General features: G+C 35.5%; 1 protein-coding gene across 1 annotated transcript in view; it reads right to left on the minus strand.

The window, feature by feature from the left end:
* Positions 1-4,945: 4,945 nt before the first annotated feature.
* LOC141386536 (uncharacterized) overlaps positions 4,946-18,255 on the minus strand; it is a 34,619-nt gene continuing 21,309 nt past the window's right edge. The window contains exon 3 of the mRNA XM_073955185.1: positions 4,946-6,041. Within this exon, the coding sequence (XP_073811286.1) occupies positions 5,037-6,041 (1,005 nt within the window). The 3' untranslated portion in view covers positions 4,946-5,036. The remainder of the gene's footprint in view (positions 6,042-18,255) is intronic.

Below are 18,255 nucleotides of genomic sequence, written 5' to 3' on the forward strand. Positions count from 1 at the left end.
TGGTTGAAAATTTTCCAAAAGCAAAGCCTGACTATGAAAGTAGAAGATCCCGTCTTTACAATGATGCAAATTAGGTTAGCGTAGGTAACCAAATAACGGAGATATCGCAATAGTCGATAATACATCCCATTTTTCTATTTTTTTGGAAATCACGCTACAGGTCGCAATATTGATCGGATCGTCACGAAAATTTCAGGGTTAATGGGGGTCTCACAGATGAAGAAGCGTATTGATTTTGGTGATGGTCGGATAATATTTAGGGGTCGGAATGGGCAAACACTTATTTGGAGAAAAGTCAACATTTTATTTCAAAGCCAATATCGCTGTTTCTTTAAGAGGTATATCAAAAGTAAAACCTGGCAAGGAAAGTAGAAAATATCACCTTTACAACGATGTAAATTAGGTTGTCATAGGTGGTCAAATAGCAGAGATATGGCAATAGTCGATAATGCATCCCATTTCCGATTTTTTTGTAATCACGCCACAGGTCGCACTTTTGATCGGATCGTCACGAAAGTTTAGGGGTTAATGGGGGTCCCACAGAGGAAGAAGCCTACTGATTTTAATGATGGTCGGATAATATTCAAGGGTCGGAATGGGCAAAAACTTATTTGGAGAAAAGGTCTACGTTTTATTTCAAAGCCAATATCTCTGTTTCTTTAAGAGGTATATTAAAAGCAAATCCTGGCAAGGAAAGTAGAAAATATCACCTTTACAACGATGTAAAGTAGGTTGTCGTAGCTGCTCAAACAACAGAGATATCGCAATAGTCGGTAATGCATCCCATTTTCCGATTTGTTTGTAATCACGCTACAGTTCGCAATTTTAATCGGATCGTCACGAATTTTTTGGGAGTTGATGCGGGTCCCACATAGGAAGAAGCCTATTGAGTTTGGTGATAGCCGGATAATATTTAGGGGTCGGAAATGGGGAATGGGGAAAAACTCATTTGGAGACAAATTCAAAGTTTTATTCTTTGTGAATATATTGGCTTCTAGTAGAGGTATTCCAACGACAAAGCCTGTCAATGGAAGAAGAAAATATTACCTTTACATTGGTGTAAAGCAGGTTGGCGAAGGTGGTCGAACAAGGGAAATACCACAATAGCCGGTAATGCATCCAATTCTTCCATTTTTTGCAATCAAGCTACAGGTCGTAATTTTGATCGGATGGTCACGAAATTTTGGTTGCTTATGGGGGTCCCAGAGACAAAGAGCATATTATTTTTAGTATATTCCCTAAAAAAATGTTTACCAGTGCACAGGGGTAGTGGTGTAGGGTATCACATGGTCGTCCCCGTCCCGACTATAGCCTTTGCTCACTTGTATTGGAAGATGAAGCCAAATGAAGAAATTGAACCAGAATTTCAATTACCGTTAGAGTCAGAGACGTTTGGTAGCTGTCGAAACACTTCAAAAATTTATTTACTCAGAAGATGCTACAAGTAAAGAATGTGTTTTAAAAGACCCTTTCAAAACTCAGATCTGAGCGATTTTGAAAATGTGTACTCATGTGTACGAATAGTACTAAATGGCACTAAATTTATTACCATTTGGTATTACGTGAACGGATAGAGCTAAAATCTTGAAATTTGGAATGAAAATCAAGGTTTAGAAGATGAGTTGATATAAGGAGGAGGTTTTGAAAATATGTACTCATGTGTACGAATAGTACTAAATTTGGTACAATTTGAATTTGGACGAACTGATAAAGTTGGAATTCTGGAATTACTATTACTGTTGGAGTGTAGCTTTGAGATATGGAGGTAGTTTTCGATATTTGTATATATGGGTACGAAAGATACTAAATAGTACCAAATAAGGTACAATTTGGATTTGGGAGAACGGATGGAGCTGGAATCCTGAAATTTAGAATTAGGATTATTGTCTGAGTGTACGAAATTCGTACTTTTGGGTACAAAAAGTACTAAATGGTACCAAATTTCGTTCAATATGAATTTAAGTGATCGCATAGAGCTGGAATAGTGAAATTTGTAATTAAAATTGCTATTGGAGTGTGGGATTGGGATTCTTTTGGAAAATCGTACTTATGGCAACGAAAAGTACTAAATTCGTACTTGTGGGTACAAAAAGTACTGAGTGGTACTAAATTTTGTACAATTTGGATTTGAGTGATCGGATATAGCAGGAATTATGAAATTTGGACTTAAAATTACTGTTGGTTGGAGTGTAGGATTGAGGTAGTTTTGGAAATTTTTGGTTATGGATGCGAAAAGTACTAAATGATACCAAATCTTGTACAATTTGGATTTGGGTGTTCGGATACATTTGGAATCCTGAAATTCGAAATTAAGATTACTGTTGGAATGTTGGATAGAGGTAGGTTTGGAAATTTGGACCTATGGCCACAAAAAGTACTAAATGGCACTAAATTTGGTACAATTATGATTTGTGCGAACAGATAGAGCTGGAATCCTGAAATTTTGAACTAAGCCTACTGTTGGAGAGTAAAATGGAAGTAGTTTTGAAAATGTGTACTTATGGGTACGAAAAGTAATAAATGGTGCTAAATTTGGTACAATTTGGGTGAACGGATAGAGCTGGAATCCTGAAATTGGGAATTGACATTACTGTTGAAGTGAAGAACTAAGGAGTTTTGGAAATTCGTACTTAGAGTACAAAAAGTACTAAATTTGGTACAATTGGGATTTGGAATCTGGAATCCTGAAATTTGGAATTGAGATTATTGTTGTAGAATTGAGGTAGTTTTGGAAATTCGTACTTATGTTTACGAAAAGTACTAAATGGTATTAAATTTTTTACAATTTGGATTTGAGTGAACGAATAGACATGGAAACCCTAAATTTGGAATTGAGATTACTGTTGGAGTATAGGATTAAGGTAGTTTTTGAAATTCGTACTTATTGGAACGAAAAGTACTAAATTTGGTACAGTGGGTTTTTGGGGGAGCAGATAGAGCTTGAATACTGGAATTTGGTATTACTACGGTTGGAGTGTAGTATTGATACGTGGAGGTAGTTTTTGAAATTCGTACTTATGGACACGAAATATACCAAATGGTAGAATTTGGATTTGAGTGCACCGGTTGCGCTGGAATCCTGTTTTTTTTGGAATTTAGGTTACTGTTGAAGTGAAGGATTAAGGTAGTTTTGGAAAATCGTACTTATGGGTACGAAGAGTACTCAATGGCACTCAATTTGTTGTTGGGTGTAGAGACAGTGCTGGAATCAGTATTCTTTGGATTTAGGGTGAATATTGGTGTGCAAAGTTGGTCTCGCTGTTAATATGTAAGGGTGAGATACTGCTTATCTTTTTGAAAATCGAACTAAAGAGGCACGAACAGTACTAAAATAACAATAAATATTGATTAAAATTGGTATTAGCGCAATAAAATTTTCAGTGTTCGCCATTTTTAATTTTATATTGTTTATTTGTTTTTTATATCCTTTCCGCATACGAAGAAGCGGGCACTTTGCTAGTGTCCCATATTTACATAATATATCTGCTGAAGAATGTATTTAATATAGTTATTTTTTATTATTTTGTTTTTAAGTCATTCATACGTATGTAAATAGGCGAAAAAGTAATAAAACAACGTATTTATACCCAAAAGTCACTATACGTAATAAAATTTCGCCTCTTTTATAAGTATCGTTTATAACGACTATCGCTTATAGCGTCCGATTTTGGTCGGTCCCTTGACCGACGTTATAAGCGATTTCGACTGTATTTATATGTTTCGTTGACTACGAAAAAGCTTTCGACACAGTTCGTCACGATAAACTGATAGAAATTTTGAAAACGATTAACATAAGCGACAAGGATATACGATGTATACGAAATTTATATTGGAAACAGGCGGCATACATCGATATAAACGGAGAAATGACGGAAGAAGTAACGATTTCAAAGGGGGTACGGCAAGGATGTATCCTTTCGCCGTTGTTATTTAATATATACTCCCAACGAATATTTATGGAGGCTATAGAGCACCAAAGAATAGGAGTACAAATACATGGGATGATTATCAACAATATCAGATACGCGGACGACACGACAATATTCGCTAGCACCATATCCGGTCTACAAAAACTTATTGACAAACTCACAGATGTAAGTGAATTGTATGGATTAAAAATCAACAAAAAGAAAACAAAATACATGACCATCAGCCGAAAAAATACGTATAACAACAGTACGTTGAACATACAAAACACCGCAATAGAAAAAGTAAAAAACTATAAATATTTAGGAGTTACCATAAATGAAAAATGGGATGTTTCGAAAGAAATAACTTGTCGTATAGAAATGGCAAGGGATGCATTTTACAGATACAACAAGATACTGACAAGTCATGACATCGGTATACATACTAAAACCAGATTAATCAAATGCTACATCTGGTCTGTTTTATTATATGCATCAGAAACATGGACAATAAAGGCGATAGATGAAAAAAAAAACTGGAATCATTTGAAATTTGGATATACCGAAAAATACTTAAAATACCGTGGACAGATCGCATAAGAAATGACGAGGCACTAAGAAGAATGAATCAAGATCGCCAACTCCTTAAAACAGTAAAAACCAGAAAAGTGTCATACCTGGGACATATTATGAGAAATGATAAATATATTCTTCTGCAAAAAATTATCAAAGGATCAGTTGATGGTAGACCATGCAGATGAAGAAAAGAAGTTTCGTGGCTGAAAAATATTCTAACATGGACCGGACATCAAAATAAAAGAAGTTTATTGAATGCCGCCAAAAACAGATATCTATATTTATAAAAATCCATTTTTGTTAAACATAAGAAAAATTGTAAATCAACAAATAATCTGTAATTGTTATATGATCGAATATATCCGAAACACGGATGCGCAAATAAAGAAGAAGAGGAATACAGAGGAATTCTAGAGAATATATGTAGCTCAATACCACCCGTTTGATTTTATTTCATTTCATTTATTTATTCTTTAATTATTTATTATTGTACTTGTTTATTAGAGCAAAAAAAGATGTTTATAATTCTCTTATACTTAACATAAAAAATTTTCAATTTAAACGTTCAATTACGCGCTTCAGTGGTTGAAATTTCTTTGAGCCCAATTCCAATATGAATATCATCAAAGCCATTCCATTCATTGCCAGGTAAATCAAGTACAGGCCACTTAGATTTTTATGGGTTATTTGAGGTAACTCATCGCTATTGAGGTGTGGTGCTTTGGTACTACGAAAATATGGATGAACATGTTGACGGGCCACATACGAAGTAATGCCAGCATCCGATAACAATTTAAATTTCCGATTAAAGCTGGGCAACAAAATCGAATGTTTCGGAAAGAACATAGCCGAATGATAGACATAAATAATTTCCTCCACAAAAGTTAGTTTAGACCTCTTCCAATTGGCCATGTTGTAATAGGCAAGAAAATCTAGAATTGCTGTTGTTGTAAACGGCATATCCACGGTGTTGAGGATATTCAAACGATCCGAACTCTCGTCTACGATTATGGTTTTATTGTGGGGATAATAGTTGCCATAATGTAGTGCCAGCAAGGTATAGTCCCGATCGTTGAGTTCACGAATTGTTTTGGGTGTGGGTTGTCGTTTGGCCAAACGTAGGGTATCGAACATTTTACCCTGATAAAAGTTACGCAATTCCATTGTCCACAGCAGCCAGGCAATGAATATAAAACGGGCAAAGTTTCGCCGAGGTACAGCATAGCTTGGCAGCGGACTACCCAGTAGGGTGACAAATAAATGATGTATTGAACATTTATTATGTGAACCCAGTATGAAATTTCGCAAAGATTTTTTGCCACGTCTTTCAATCCAATCGATTAGGAAAATTAAAATAAGCAGCTGAGCTAAAAGTGCACGCCAGACATTTTCTTCGAGTGGATTTAGCAGCTGGGTTATGGGACCGAAGGGACGTCCTCCCCTAACAACAAAAACATACGGTGAAGTGTGATGTGTATAGGAAATACTAAACCTATTGATGTTCGGCATGAGTACACCCAGGCCTCCGATTGCCATATCGGCACGACGGTATTGAATCTGCAAAAAATGGGAAGGGGATAAGTGTACTTTTCATATAACAACCGTTTATTGTAAAACAAAATAATTTCATTGAAATAGCTCGGAATTTGGAGAATTTATAAAAAAAACAGTAAGAACGGTGATAAGTTCGGTCGGGCCGAACATTTTACACCCTCCACCACGAACAGTATTGAAGGAAATAGAAACAATTAGTTTTCTTTCGTTTGTGAAAGTACTGAGCTCTTCCTTTACGTTAAGGCATATTCGTTAACTGATGCAAATGACTTCATATTGATTATTTTCTGCCTGGGGGTTTCTACCCATTGAGAGTCCAAAATAAATAAAAAATATATGTATAAAATTGAGCAGTACCGGTTCATTGGGACTATACTAAAACCTTTGTATAAATGGACGGCATTTTGCGAGAAAGTTTTCTAGCTTCCAATTAACATCAATTCGGTACAAAAATGTCACTTGAAAAAATCTTAAATCATGTGTTACCTTTAGTTTGGTATAGCCGTGGACCTATACTGTCTGATTTTTTGCTTGAGTGTTTTGTACCTGTTATAATGTGTGTTACCCTTAGCGAAGACGAAAGACCAAATTTCAGTAATTTCGGTTCAATAAGGTTGGCAATAATTTAAAAATACCGAAAATCGCGATGTTCCGTTCTATGGGGGCTGTATGAAGACGTGAACCTATACCGACAAATTTAAGGTGGAATGTTGTTTAACCCAAGTGAAGACTAAATAGCAATCATCAGTCATTTCGATGGGATATTGAGGCTACATCTTTCATAATATCGAAAATCGGGAGGTACCCTTCTATGGGGCTGTATAAAGATGTCGACCTATACCGACAAATTTCAGGTGGAAACATTTATATCCCCAACAAAAACTAAATGTCCAATTTCAGCCTTCAAAATATCGAAAATCGGGAGTACCAAATTTTAGTCATTACGGTTTGATAATTACGCTCAAACCTTCAAAATACCGAAAATCGGTAGGTCGCCTCTATGGGGGCTATATGAAGATGTGGATCTATACCGACAAATTTCTGGTGCAAAATTTGTATACCGTTAGATATTGAGGACACAACCTTCAAAATACCGAAAATCGGAAGGTGAACTTTAATGGGGGCTATATTCAGATGTGGACCAATAACGACAAATTATAGGTGGATAATTGTATACCCCCAAAGGAAAACCAAATACAAATGTTCAGCCATTTCGGTGGGATATTGAGCCCACAACCTTCGAAATACCGAAAATCGGGAGGTACCCTTTTACGGGGGTTGTGTGAAATCGATGACCAATACTCATAACTCTCTTCTGGAATATTTTATATCCCCATCGAAGACTAAATACTTAATTTCATCCATTTCGTTTTGATAAAGACAAAGAAATTTTTAACAATACCGAAATTAGGGAGGTGCCGTTATTTGGGGCGCTATATAAAGGCGTGAACCTATACTGATAATTCTCTTTTGGAAAATGTTATACCTCTAATGGAGACTTAATACCAACTTTCAGCCATTTTGGTGGGATATTAAGGCCACAACCTTCAAAATACCTTAAATCGGAAGGTACCCTTCTATGGAGGCTATATGAAGAAGTAGACCTATACCGATAAATTCAAGGTGAATGTTTTATAACCCCCAACAAAGACTAAATACCAGATTTAAGCCATTTCGATTGGATATTGAGACCACAACCTTCAAAATACCGAAAATTGGGAGGTACCGTCCTATGGGGACTATATCCAGACGTGGACCTACAATAACAAATTTCTGGTTCAAAGCGAAGACTGGTTCGGTGGGATATTGAGGCCACAACCTTCACAATATCAAAAATATCGAGATGTATCGAAACGTGAACCGATATAACCCATTTTCAATCATAGGAGTAACAGAAACTTCTATACCGAATTTTAAGATCTACGATTTTGATGCGTATCCGATTGCAGTAGAACCCATTCGCGGATGTGCCTCCACATTCTTTTTTGAGTAAAAGACCGACATTACTCGCGTATCTCTGTACATTACTTGCTTATCTCGTTTTCGAAAATATAATCGCGTATAAAGGATTCCATATCCCGTTGTGCGTCCGGATTATTAAAACAAGTGAGCAAAGGCTATAGTCGGGATGGGGCCGACCATGTGATACCCTACACCACTACCCCTGTGCATAAGCTTTTCACTGGTAAACATTTCTTTTAGGGAATATAATCCGACTACCACCAAAAATAATATGCCTCTTTCTCTCTGGGACCCCCATAAGCTACCAAAATTTCGTGACCGTCCGATCAACATTACGACCTGTAGCTTGATTGCAAAAAATGGAAGAATTGGATGCATTACCGACTATTGTGGTATCTCTCTTGTTTGACCACCTTCGCCAACTTGCTTTACACCAATGTAAAGGTAATATTTTCTTCTTCCATTGACAGACTTTGCCGTTGGAATACGCCTACTACACCATTTTCAACTGTAATTCAGAAAATACCAGTTGTAATTCAGACATTTTATTTGAAATTCAGATGTTTTATTTGTAATTCAGACATTCTATTTGTAATTCAGATATTCCGTTTCAAATTCAGAATACTTCATTTGAATTTCAGATTTTCCATTTGAATATCAGAAATTCCATTTGAAATTCAGAATAGTGCAATTGATATTCAGATATTCCATTTGAAATTCGGAATTTCCATTTGATATTCAGAATTTTTCTATTGATATTCCGAATTTCCATTTGAAATTCAGGAATTCCATTTAAAATTCAGATATTCCATTTTAAATTCAGAACACGTCAATTGAAATTCAGATTTTTCATTTGAAATTCAGAAATTCCATTTGAAATTCAGAATACATCAATTGAAATTAAGAAATTTTCAATTGAAATTCAGAAATATTCAATTGAAATTCAGAAAATAATCTATTAAACATATTTTTAATAATATATTGAGTTTTATTTACATTAACAAGAAAAACAGCGAACGACTAAAGTGATGATAAGATTATAAATAAAATGGCGGAAAATTAAGAATGCATAACAATGACAATACAACGCATATAATCAATACACTGCCGCTCACTTGAATAGAACCCCCCTGCAAAATTTTATTCAACCTCCATTTTTTCCGAATTATACAAGATATGATGTTTTTAACTTTTATTATATTTTGCGTCATGTGTTTGGAGTAAACTTAGTCATTCATTTGCATTCAAATCAAACTTATATAAGAATTATACAAGAAAAACTAAAAAAAGTCAAAAATTGGAGTAAAAAATTTGGCTCATTTGAATAGAACCCCCCTTTAAAACTTGGGAATACAGAAAGATTGTGTTAGAATAGCGATGCATATTCACTCTACACCATTTTCAACTGTAATTCAGAAAATACCAGGTGTAATTCAGACATTTTATTTGAAATTCAGATGTTTTATTTGTAATTCAGACATTGTATTTGGAATTCAGATATTCCATTAGAAATTCAGAAATTGTATTTGAAATTCGGAACTCGTCAATTTAAATTCAGATATTCCATTTTAAATTCAGATAATTCATTTAAATTTCAGAAAATTTCAATTGGAATTCATATATTCCATTTGAAATTCAGATATTCCATTTGAAATTCAGAATATTTCAATTGAAATTCGGAGTTTCCACTTTAAATTCAGAAAATATCAGTTGAAATTCAGAATATCCATTTTAAATTCAGAACACGTCAATTGAAATTCAGAATATTCATTTGAAATTCAGATATTCCATTTGAAATTCAGAATATTTCAATTAAAATTCAGAAAATTTCATTTATAATTTAGAATACTAATAACAAATTAACTCAAAAATTAACCTGGCACTAGGGCAGTGCAAATTCTACCAACGTCCAGAGGTCCAAATGTTCATCTCATTGGAGCGATAGGCGCGTGCAGTATAATAAAAACGTATCGACGCCGTGGAGCCTTCAGAGGAAACGATGCAAAAGAGTGGGTCCAGTCGGTTTTGTCCAAATGGGTGGAAATGAGGAACTAATTGTCGGAACTCGTTCTTGTTGTGAATAACGCTCCATGTCACAATAGATTGGAGGAAATATTTTTGCAATCCCCCGCGTCTCTTTTATGATTAGCGCCTTATCCTCCTCAATTAAACCCAATCAAAATTATATGGGTAAAATAAAAACTTGTGACCATTCCAACCGTGACACGACCAAACATCGGTCAGAAGAGGTTGCAATATTTGGAATCTATAATAGACGAAGCTTTGTTAACTATTAGTGTCGGCGACTGCAGTCGAGCCATTCAACACTCCTCAACACTCCACGAAGAAGCCCTATCTCTGGATGATATACCGGTGGGACGATAGGTTATTTTACATTTGTTTTTAACTGTTAACACTATGTATTTACATAGCATATTGATTATATGCGTTGTATTGTCATTGCTATGCGTCCTTAATTTTCCGCCATTTTATTTACAATCCTATCATCACTTTAGCCGTTCGCTGTTTTTCTTGTTAATGTAAATAAAACTCAATACATCATTAAAAATATGTTTAATAGATTATTTTCTGAATTTCAATTCAAAATTTCTGAATTTCAATTGATGTATTCTGAATTTCAAATGGAATTTCTGAATTTCAAATGAAAAATCTTAATTTCAATTGACGTGTTCTGAATTTAAAAAGGAATATCTGAATTTTAAATGGAATTCCTGAATTTCAAATGGAAATTCGGAATTTCAATAGAAAAATTCTGAATATCAAATGGAAATTCCGAATTTCAAATGGAATATCTGAATTTCAATTGCAATATTCTGAATTTCAAATGGAATTTCTGAATTTCAAATGGAAAATCTGAAATTCAAATGAAGTATTCTGAATTTGAAACGGAATATCTGAATTACAAATATAATGTCTGAATTACAAATAAAACATCTGAATTTCAAATAAAATGTCTGAATTACAACTGGTATTTTCGGAATAACAGTTGAAAATGGTGTATATTGAAAACGAAGTACTTTCAGTACTATTCAGTAAATGGATATCCCTCCTGATTAAGGATACATCCGTATATCCTGCTTTGACAAGGATTCTTTAAATAATCAGGTGTAATGCCCAACAAAGCTTGCTTATTTCTGTCAACAAGTTTATTTTTGGAAGCGTACTGCCTCCTAGAGTCGTTTATTTTACGCATAAGTCATTCCCATACAGTTTAGAGAATATTTACCAGTGTAGAATATGGTGGCCCCTCCAGGATATCCGCATTTATATTCAAATCTTTAAGTTTTGATGACTCGAAGTGTACAAAAATTTATAAAATCGTGATGAAATTGCCACTCGGGATAACCGAAAATGTTTCTCAATACTGGAAATGCCTGTTTTAGAACTCCTTTGTAAATTGTCGTGCGCACTTAGGGTGAAAGAAATTAACGCCCAAGTCCTTCATAATTATTAAGGACTCTCCTCATTAAGTATACAATTGCCTAACTATATATAGCTGTAAACAGATACAACGTTTGGGTAAAGTTTTGTGTCGTTTTGGCCGTTTTTACACTGTTGGGCATGATGCCGAAAAATTCAAATTCATTTGAAATATATGCCGACAAACAGATAAACGCTGGACTTTGGTATCGTCGTCGCCCTGTTGTTGTTGTTTTTTTCTCGACGCCCAACGCAAAACTTTAATCAAACGTTGTATCTGTTTACAGCTTAACTATTATTTTCGCGTCTATTGAATGGAAGACCATCTTCTAAATTGTTTCTGTAGCGATGAATGTGTTTTTATTGTGCTGGAACGCATTACTAATTATCAAGGACTTGGGCGTCAATTTAGTTCACCCTAAATGCGCACGATAACTTATAAAGGAGTTCTAAACAGACATTTCCAGTATTGAGAAACATTTTCGGTTATCCCGAGTGGCAATTTCATTACGATTTTATAAACTTTTGTACACTTCGAGTCATCGAAACTTAAATATTTGAGTAGAAATACGGATATCCTGGAGGGGCCACCATATTCTACACTGGTAAATATTCTCTAAACTGTATGGGAATGACTTATGCGTAAAATAAACGACTCTAGGAGGCAGTACGCTTCCAAAAATAAACTTGTTGACAGAAATAAGCAAGCTTTGTTGGGCATTACACCTGATTATTTAAAGAATCCTTGCCAAAGCAGGATATACGGATGTATCCTTAATCAGGAGGGATATCCATTTACTGAATAGTACTGAAAGTACTTCGTTTTCAACATAGAGTGAATATGCATCGTTATTCTAACACAATCTTTCTGCATTCCCAAGTTTTAAAGGGGGGTTCTATTCAAATGAGCCAAATTTTTTACACCAATTTTTGACTTTTTTTAGTTTTTCTTGTATAATTCTTATATAAATTGGATTTGAATGCAAATGAATAACTGAGTTTACTCCAAACACATGACGCAAAATATAATGAAAGTTAAAAACTTCATATCTTGTATAATTCGGAAAAAATGGAGGTTGAATAAAATTTTACACTATGTAAATACATAGTGTTAACAGTTAAAAACAAATATAAAATAATCTATCGTCTCACCGGTATATCTTCCAGAGATAGGGCTTCTTCGCGGAATGTTGAGGAGTGTTGAATGGCTCGACTGCAGTCGCCGACACTAATAGTTAACAAAGCTTCGTCTATTGCAGATTCCAAATATTGCAACCTCTGCTGACCGATGTTTGTTGGTGTCACGGTTGGAATGACCAAATTCCCTTTAACATAAGTTTATATTTTACCCCATATAATTTCGATTAGGTTTAATTGAGGAGAATAAGGCGCTAATCGTAAAAGAGACGCGGGGGATTGCAAAAATATTTCCTCCAATCTATTGTGACATGGAGCGTTAGCCACAGCAAGAACGAGTTCCGACAATTGGTTCCCCATTTCCACCCACTTGGACAAACCGACTGGACCCACTCTTTTGCATCGTTTCCTCTGAATGCTCCACGGCGTCGATCGATTTTTATTATGCCGCACGCGCCTATTGCTCCAATGAGATGGACATTTGGACCTCTGGACGTTGGGAGAATTTTCACTGCCCTAGTACCAGTGCGAGACCATCCGTGGCTCCTTTTGCAAAAAAGGTTAAAATTGGTTTCGTCCATAAAAATTACCTGCTTTCCCTCTCGTATATATTCATTTAGTTTTCATCAACTTCTGCTTCTGATAGTATATTTGGTTTTTTACCACCACGTGGTTTTGGCTCTTCATACAATCGAAGACTAAAAATCCTATGGACACTATGTTCTTAGGAATTATGTGAAGTTAATTTTAATTTGTTATTAGTATTCTGAAATGTAAATGAAATTTTCTGAATTTCAATTGAAATATTCTGAATTTCAAATGGAATATCTGAATTTCAATTGACGTGTTCTGAATTTAAAATGGATATTCTGAATTTCAACTGATATTTTCTGAATTTAAAGTGGAAACTCCTTCTGAATATGAAGTGGAAAAAAATATGGAATTTATGAATTTCAATTGAAATTTTCTGAAATTTAAATGAATTATCTGAATTTAAAATGGAATTTCTGAATTTAAATTGACGAGTTCCGAATTTCAAATACAATTTCTGAATTTCAAATGGAATATCTGAATTCCAAATATAATGTCTGAATTACAAATAAAACATCTGAATTTCAAATAAAATGTCTGAATTACAACTGGTATTTTCTGAATTACAGTTGAAAATGGTGTAGAATCCGATATATTCACAAAGAATAAAACTTTGAATTTGTCCCCAAATGAGTTTTTCCCCACTCCGATCCCTAAATATTATCCGACTATCACCAAAATCAATAGGCTTATTCCCCTGTGGGGCCCCATCTATCCCCAAAATTTCGTCACTATCCGATCAAAATTCCAACTTGTAGCGTGAATTCAAAAAAATGGAAAAATTGGGTTTTTTACTGAATTTTCCAATATCTCGGTTTGCTCGGTTTGCAACATACGTTGCATCAATATAAACGAGATCTTTTCTTCTTCCATTGACGGGTATTCCTTTTGGAATACTCCAACCAGAAGCGGAGATATTCGCATAAAAAAAAAAACGTTGACTCTTCTCCACATAAGCTTTTCGCTTATTCCGACTCCTGAATATTATCCGACCATCACCAAACTAAATAGGCTTCTTTCTTCCTCCGTGGGACCCCCATTAACCCCCAAAATTTCGTGACGATCCGATCAAAATTGCGACCTGTAGCGTGATTACAAACAAATCAGAAAATGGGATGCATTACCGACTATTGCGACATCTCTGCTATTTGACCACCTACGACAACCTACTTTGCATCGTTGTAAAGGTGATATTTTCTACTTTCCTTGCCAGGTTTTGCATTAGATGTACCTCTTAAAGAAACAGAGATATTGGCTTTGAAATAAAACGTTGACCTTCCTCCAAATAAGTGTTTGCCCATTCCGACCCCTGAATATTACCCGACCATCATCAAAATCAATAGGCTTCTTTCACTTTGGGACCCTCATTAACCCCCAAAATTTCGTGACGATCTGATCAAAATTGCGACCTGTAGCGTGATTACAAAAAAAATCGGAAAATGGGATGCATTATCTACTATTGCCATATCTCTGCTATTTGACCACCTACGACAACCTACTTTACATCGTTGTAAAGGTGATATTTTCAACTTTCCTTGCCAACTTTTCTCAAAATAAGTGTTTGTCCATTCCGACCCCCAAATATTATCCGACCATCACCAAAATCAATAGGCTTCTTCTTCTGTGAGACCCCCATTAACCCTCAAATTTTCGTGACGATCCGATCAAAAATGCGACCTGTAGCGTGATTTCCAAAAAATAGAAAAATGGGATGTATTACCGACTATTGTGATATCTCCGTCATTTGGTTACCTACGCCGACCTAGTATGCATCATTGTAAAGACGGGATCTTCTACTTTCATAGTCAGGCTTTGCTTTTGGAAAGTTTACAACCAATGCTGTGATATTCGTCAATATAATTAAAATCGCAAAAATTAAAATTGGGGGTTTTATTTGCTACTATTGTGATATCTTCGTTGTTTGATCACCTACGAGCACCTACATCATTAGAAAGGTGATATTTTCTACTTTCATTGTCAGGTTTTGTTATTGGTATACCCCATACAAAAGCTGAGATATTCGCTTTGGAAAAAAACGTTGTCTTTTTACCCACCTAAGTTTTTTGCCCTTTCGGACCCATAAATATTATTCGACCATCACCAAAATCAATAGGCTTCTTCCCCTCCGGGACCCCCATCAACATCCAAAATTTCGTGACGATCCGATCAAAATTGCGACCTGTAGCGTGATTACAAGGTTTAGATGGATCGAGATCGACTCAGCTCGTCGAGACATTCGTTTTGGTATATATAAGTATGGGTCTACGACCATTATTTCGATGCGTTACAAACTTTTTGGCCAAAACCAACTTATAATACCCTCCCCACATAGTGGTGTAGGGTATAAACAAGTAAAAAAGTATCAGTCGGCTTTGCCGACAGAGATATACCCTCAGCCTGTGTATATTAAAAAAAAAATCCCAAAATACGTATGTATTTAGGGGGTTTTAAAAATTTTGGATATTTGAACCGACAACAATGTTGATTAGGATTAAAGTTCAAAAGTTTTGCGGAGGAGATACTAAAAGGAATGGATCGACATTGACCGTTATGGAAGTGGATCTCCAGCCACAACATATGGTGCCTTAGGATGTTTTTACACTCTTCAGGCTGTTTGCTCAAGAAGTATGGACTTGCCCCTAAAAAAACTTTTACCATCGTAATTGAGGCAACGAATGCAAGTTGTCTCAACAAAAATCAAAGTGATTCCATAGCAGGTCTTAAAGTGAACTTATCCGAAATTTTGTGTGGGAGGTACGGGATGGAGTGGACAAATATAGTCCATATTTGAACCTGATCTATATCTGGTAGATGTATTAGGATGTATAAAGTATAGACCAATTTGGCAACTACCTTCAAGAGTTACCGTACGAACAATTTTTCCGAACATTTTTGAACTGTTGTGGGGGAGGTACCTGAAAGAGTTGACCGATATGGCTTATCTTCAAACTTAAACTATGTTTGGACAAAATATTACTAAGGCCAAATTTTGGACCGAATCGGCAGTTCCGTTCGAGAGTTATCTTGCGCTTCAACCACCTCACACGGTGTCATAGGGTTTTTTTTGCAACTTTCAGGCTATTCTCTCGGGAAGTATGGTTTTGCTCCTGCTGAAACTTGTACCGTCGTATGGAGGGCAGTGAATACTAGCTGCTAAAACAAAAATCAAAGCGATTCGAGAGCTGGCCCTAAACTGAACTTTTCCGAAATTTTGTGTGGGAGGTACCCCAAGGAGTGGACCGATTGAGTCCATATTGAAACCTTATCTAAGTCTGGTACACGCTCCACGATGGGCAAAGTATGGACCAAATCGGTTACTCCCTTCAAGAGTTATCGTGCGCACAAATTTTCCGAACATTTTCGAACTTTTGTGGGGGAGGTACCGGAAGGAGTGGACCGATATAGCCCATCTTCGAACTTAAACTAAGTTTGGGTAAAATATTACGAAAGCCAAAATTTGAACCGAATCGGTTTATCCGTTCGAGAGTTATCGTGCGCTCCAGCCAGCCAGACAGACAGACAGACAGACGGACGGACATTGCTCAATCGACTCCAAATTGTCTGAAACACATTTCGTCCAAACATACTTGGGGTCTAAAACCATTGTTTCGATGAGGCACATTTTGCCCGTATGAAAGTGTATATACCCTTCATAGCCTAAAGGCTGAGGGTATAAAAAATCTAAAAAAAAACCAAAATTCCGCCTTCAAAATGTCAGCATCAATTTTAGGTGGATGCACTGGAGATATCGAAAAATCATACACTAGTATCATGTTGCCCATGGAGTATTCTTTGAGTCATTCTTTGGCATTGGTCTATAAAAAGTAAGATTAAGCCTGAAATCGGAAAGGAAAACAAAAAAAACTTGTTGGCTTCAAATCATTTTTAGACATTTTTCTACAGTGATGCCAACACAGCTTCCACGTAAATTAATTTTAATGATCCATATTATGAGACCCTTCCTAAAACACTTCATTTTAAAAGAAATTCAGTCATATTATATAGCATATGGTTGGCGAAAGGGTGAATCTAGCATTAATCGATCGTAAAACTTTTTCGGGTTTTACCATATACGAATAAGCATGCCATGCTGCTTATGAACCACCTCTTTTACGGCTAAAGTAAAGGCCTCGGTATTTAAGAAGCATGGCATTCTAGTTTAGTTAACTTGAACTAGATTGCCATTCGCCTTTTAGTGTTTTACTAGAAGAAAGTCAGCCGCTTATATACCGAGGCCTTAAGTGACACATGAGCGGCAGGTAAACTTGCTTAAGCTATTTCTGATAAAAGTATAAAGAACTTCTGAGTCATTTTTTCTTTGTCCATTATTATTTTACCAGAACTGTCTTAAGCAAGAATGTAATGCTGCTTTTTAGCCTCCGCCCATAAGGCTGGGACCCCTTGTTGTGAGATTAGTAATATAGTATGATGAATTCGAGTAGAACATGTGCGAATAAGTGTGGAACTAAGTCAAATAATTTGCTTAGGTCTGTTTGATAACCAAAGGTCATGTTCACACGAGCGTTTGAAGTACGTTGTTCGCCTCTCGAAATACATACACTAATTAACCCGTTTCCACGACATCATTCGTAATTAAAATAAACAAAATTTAATTTTCCTTACTTTTGTTTCCTCGTTTTTATGAGAATTTGAACACATAACACGTGTAACATATATTAGATGAGCAGGATAAACACTAACCTTTCCTGCGAATATATATTTTACATTTAATTGTACACTTTTCATTCATATTTTCCATTAATTCTGAAAATTTTGGTATTTTCTGTACATTTTCATATGTATCTATTTTCAAAATTAATGAGAGAGAGACATGTCAAAACAATTGGTATGTTCCAGTACTGCAAGAATCTACTAATTTTTACTATTTTTTTCGATAACATAAAGGAAAAATTGTTATCGTAGTAAAATATAGTAGCTTCTTGCAGGTTCTGGAACAGAGCAAATATTTGTGTATATAGACTTTCAGGTAGGTATTTGACTTTTGTTTCTAGATTTGTAACTGCAATGAAAGAGAATAGAAAATTTGCTATGCTTTAAATGTATACAAATCGTTGAACCGTTTACT

Source organism: Musca autumnalis, unplaced genomic scaffold, assembly GCF_047663935.1.
Source record: "Musca autumnalis isolate F117 unplaced genomic scaffold, ASM4766393v1 scaffold_5, whole genome shotgun sequence".
In the NCBI taxonomy this organism is placed as follows: Eukaryota; Metazoa; Arthropoda; class Insecta; order Diptera; family Muscidae; genus Musca; species Musca autumnalis.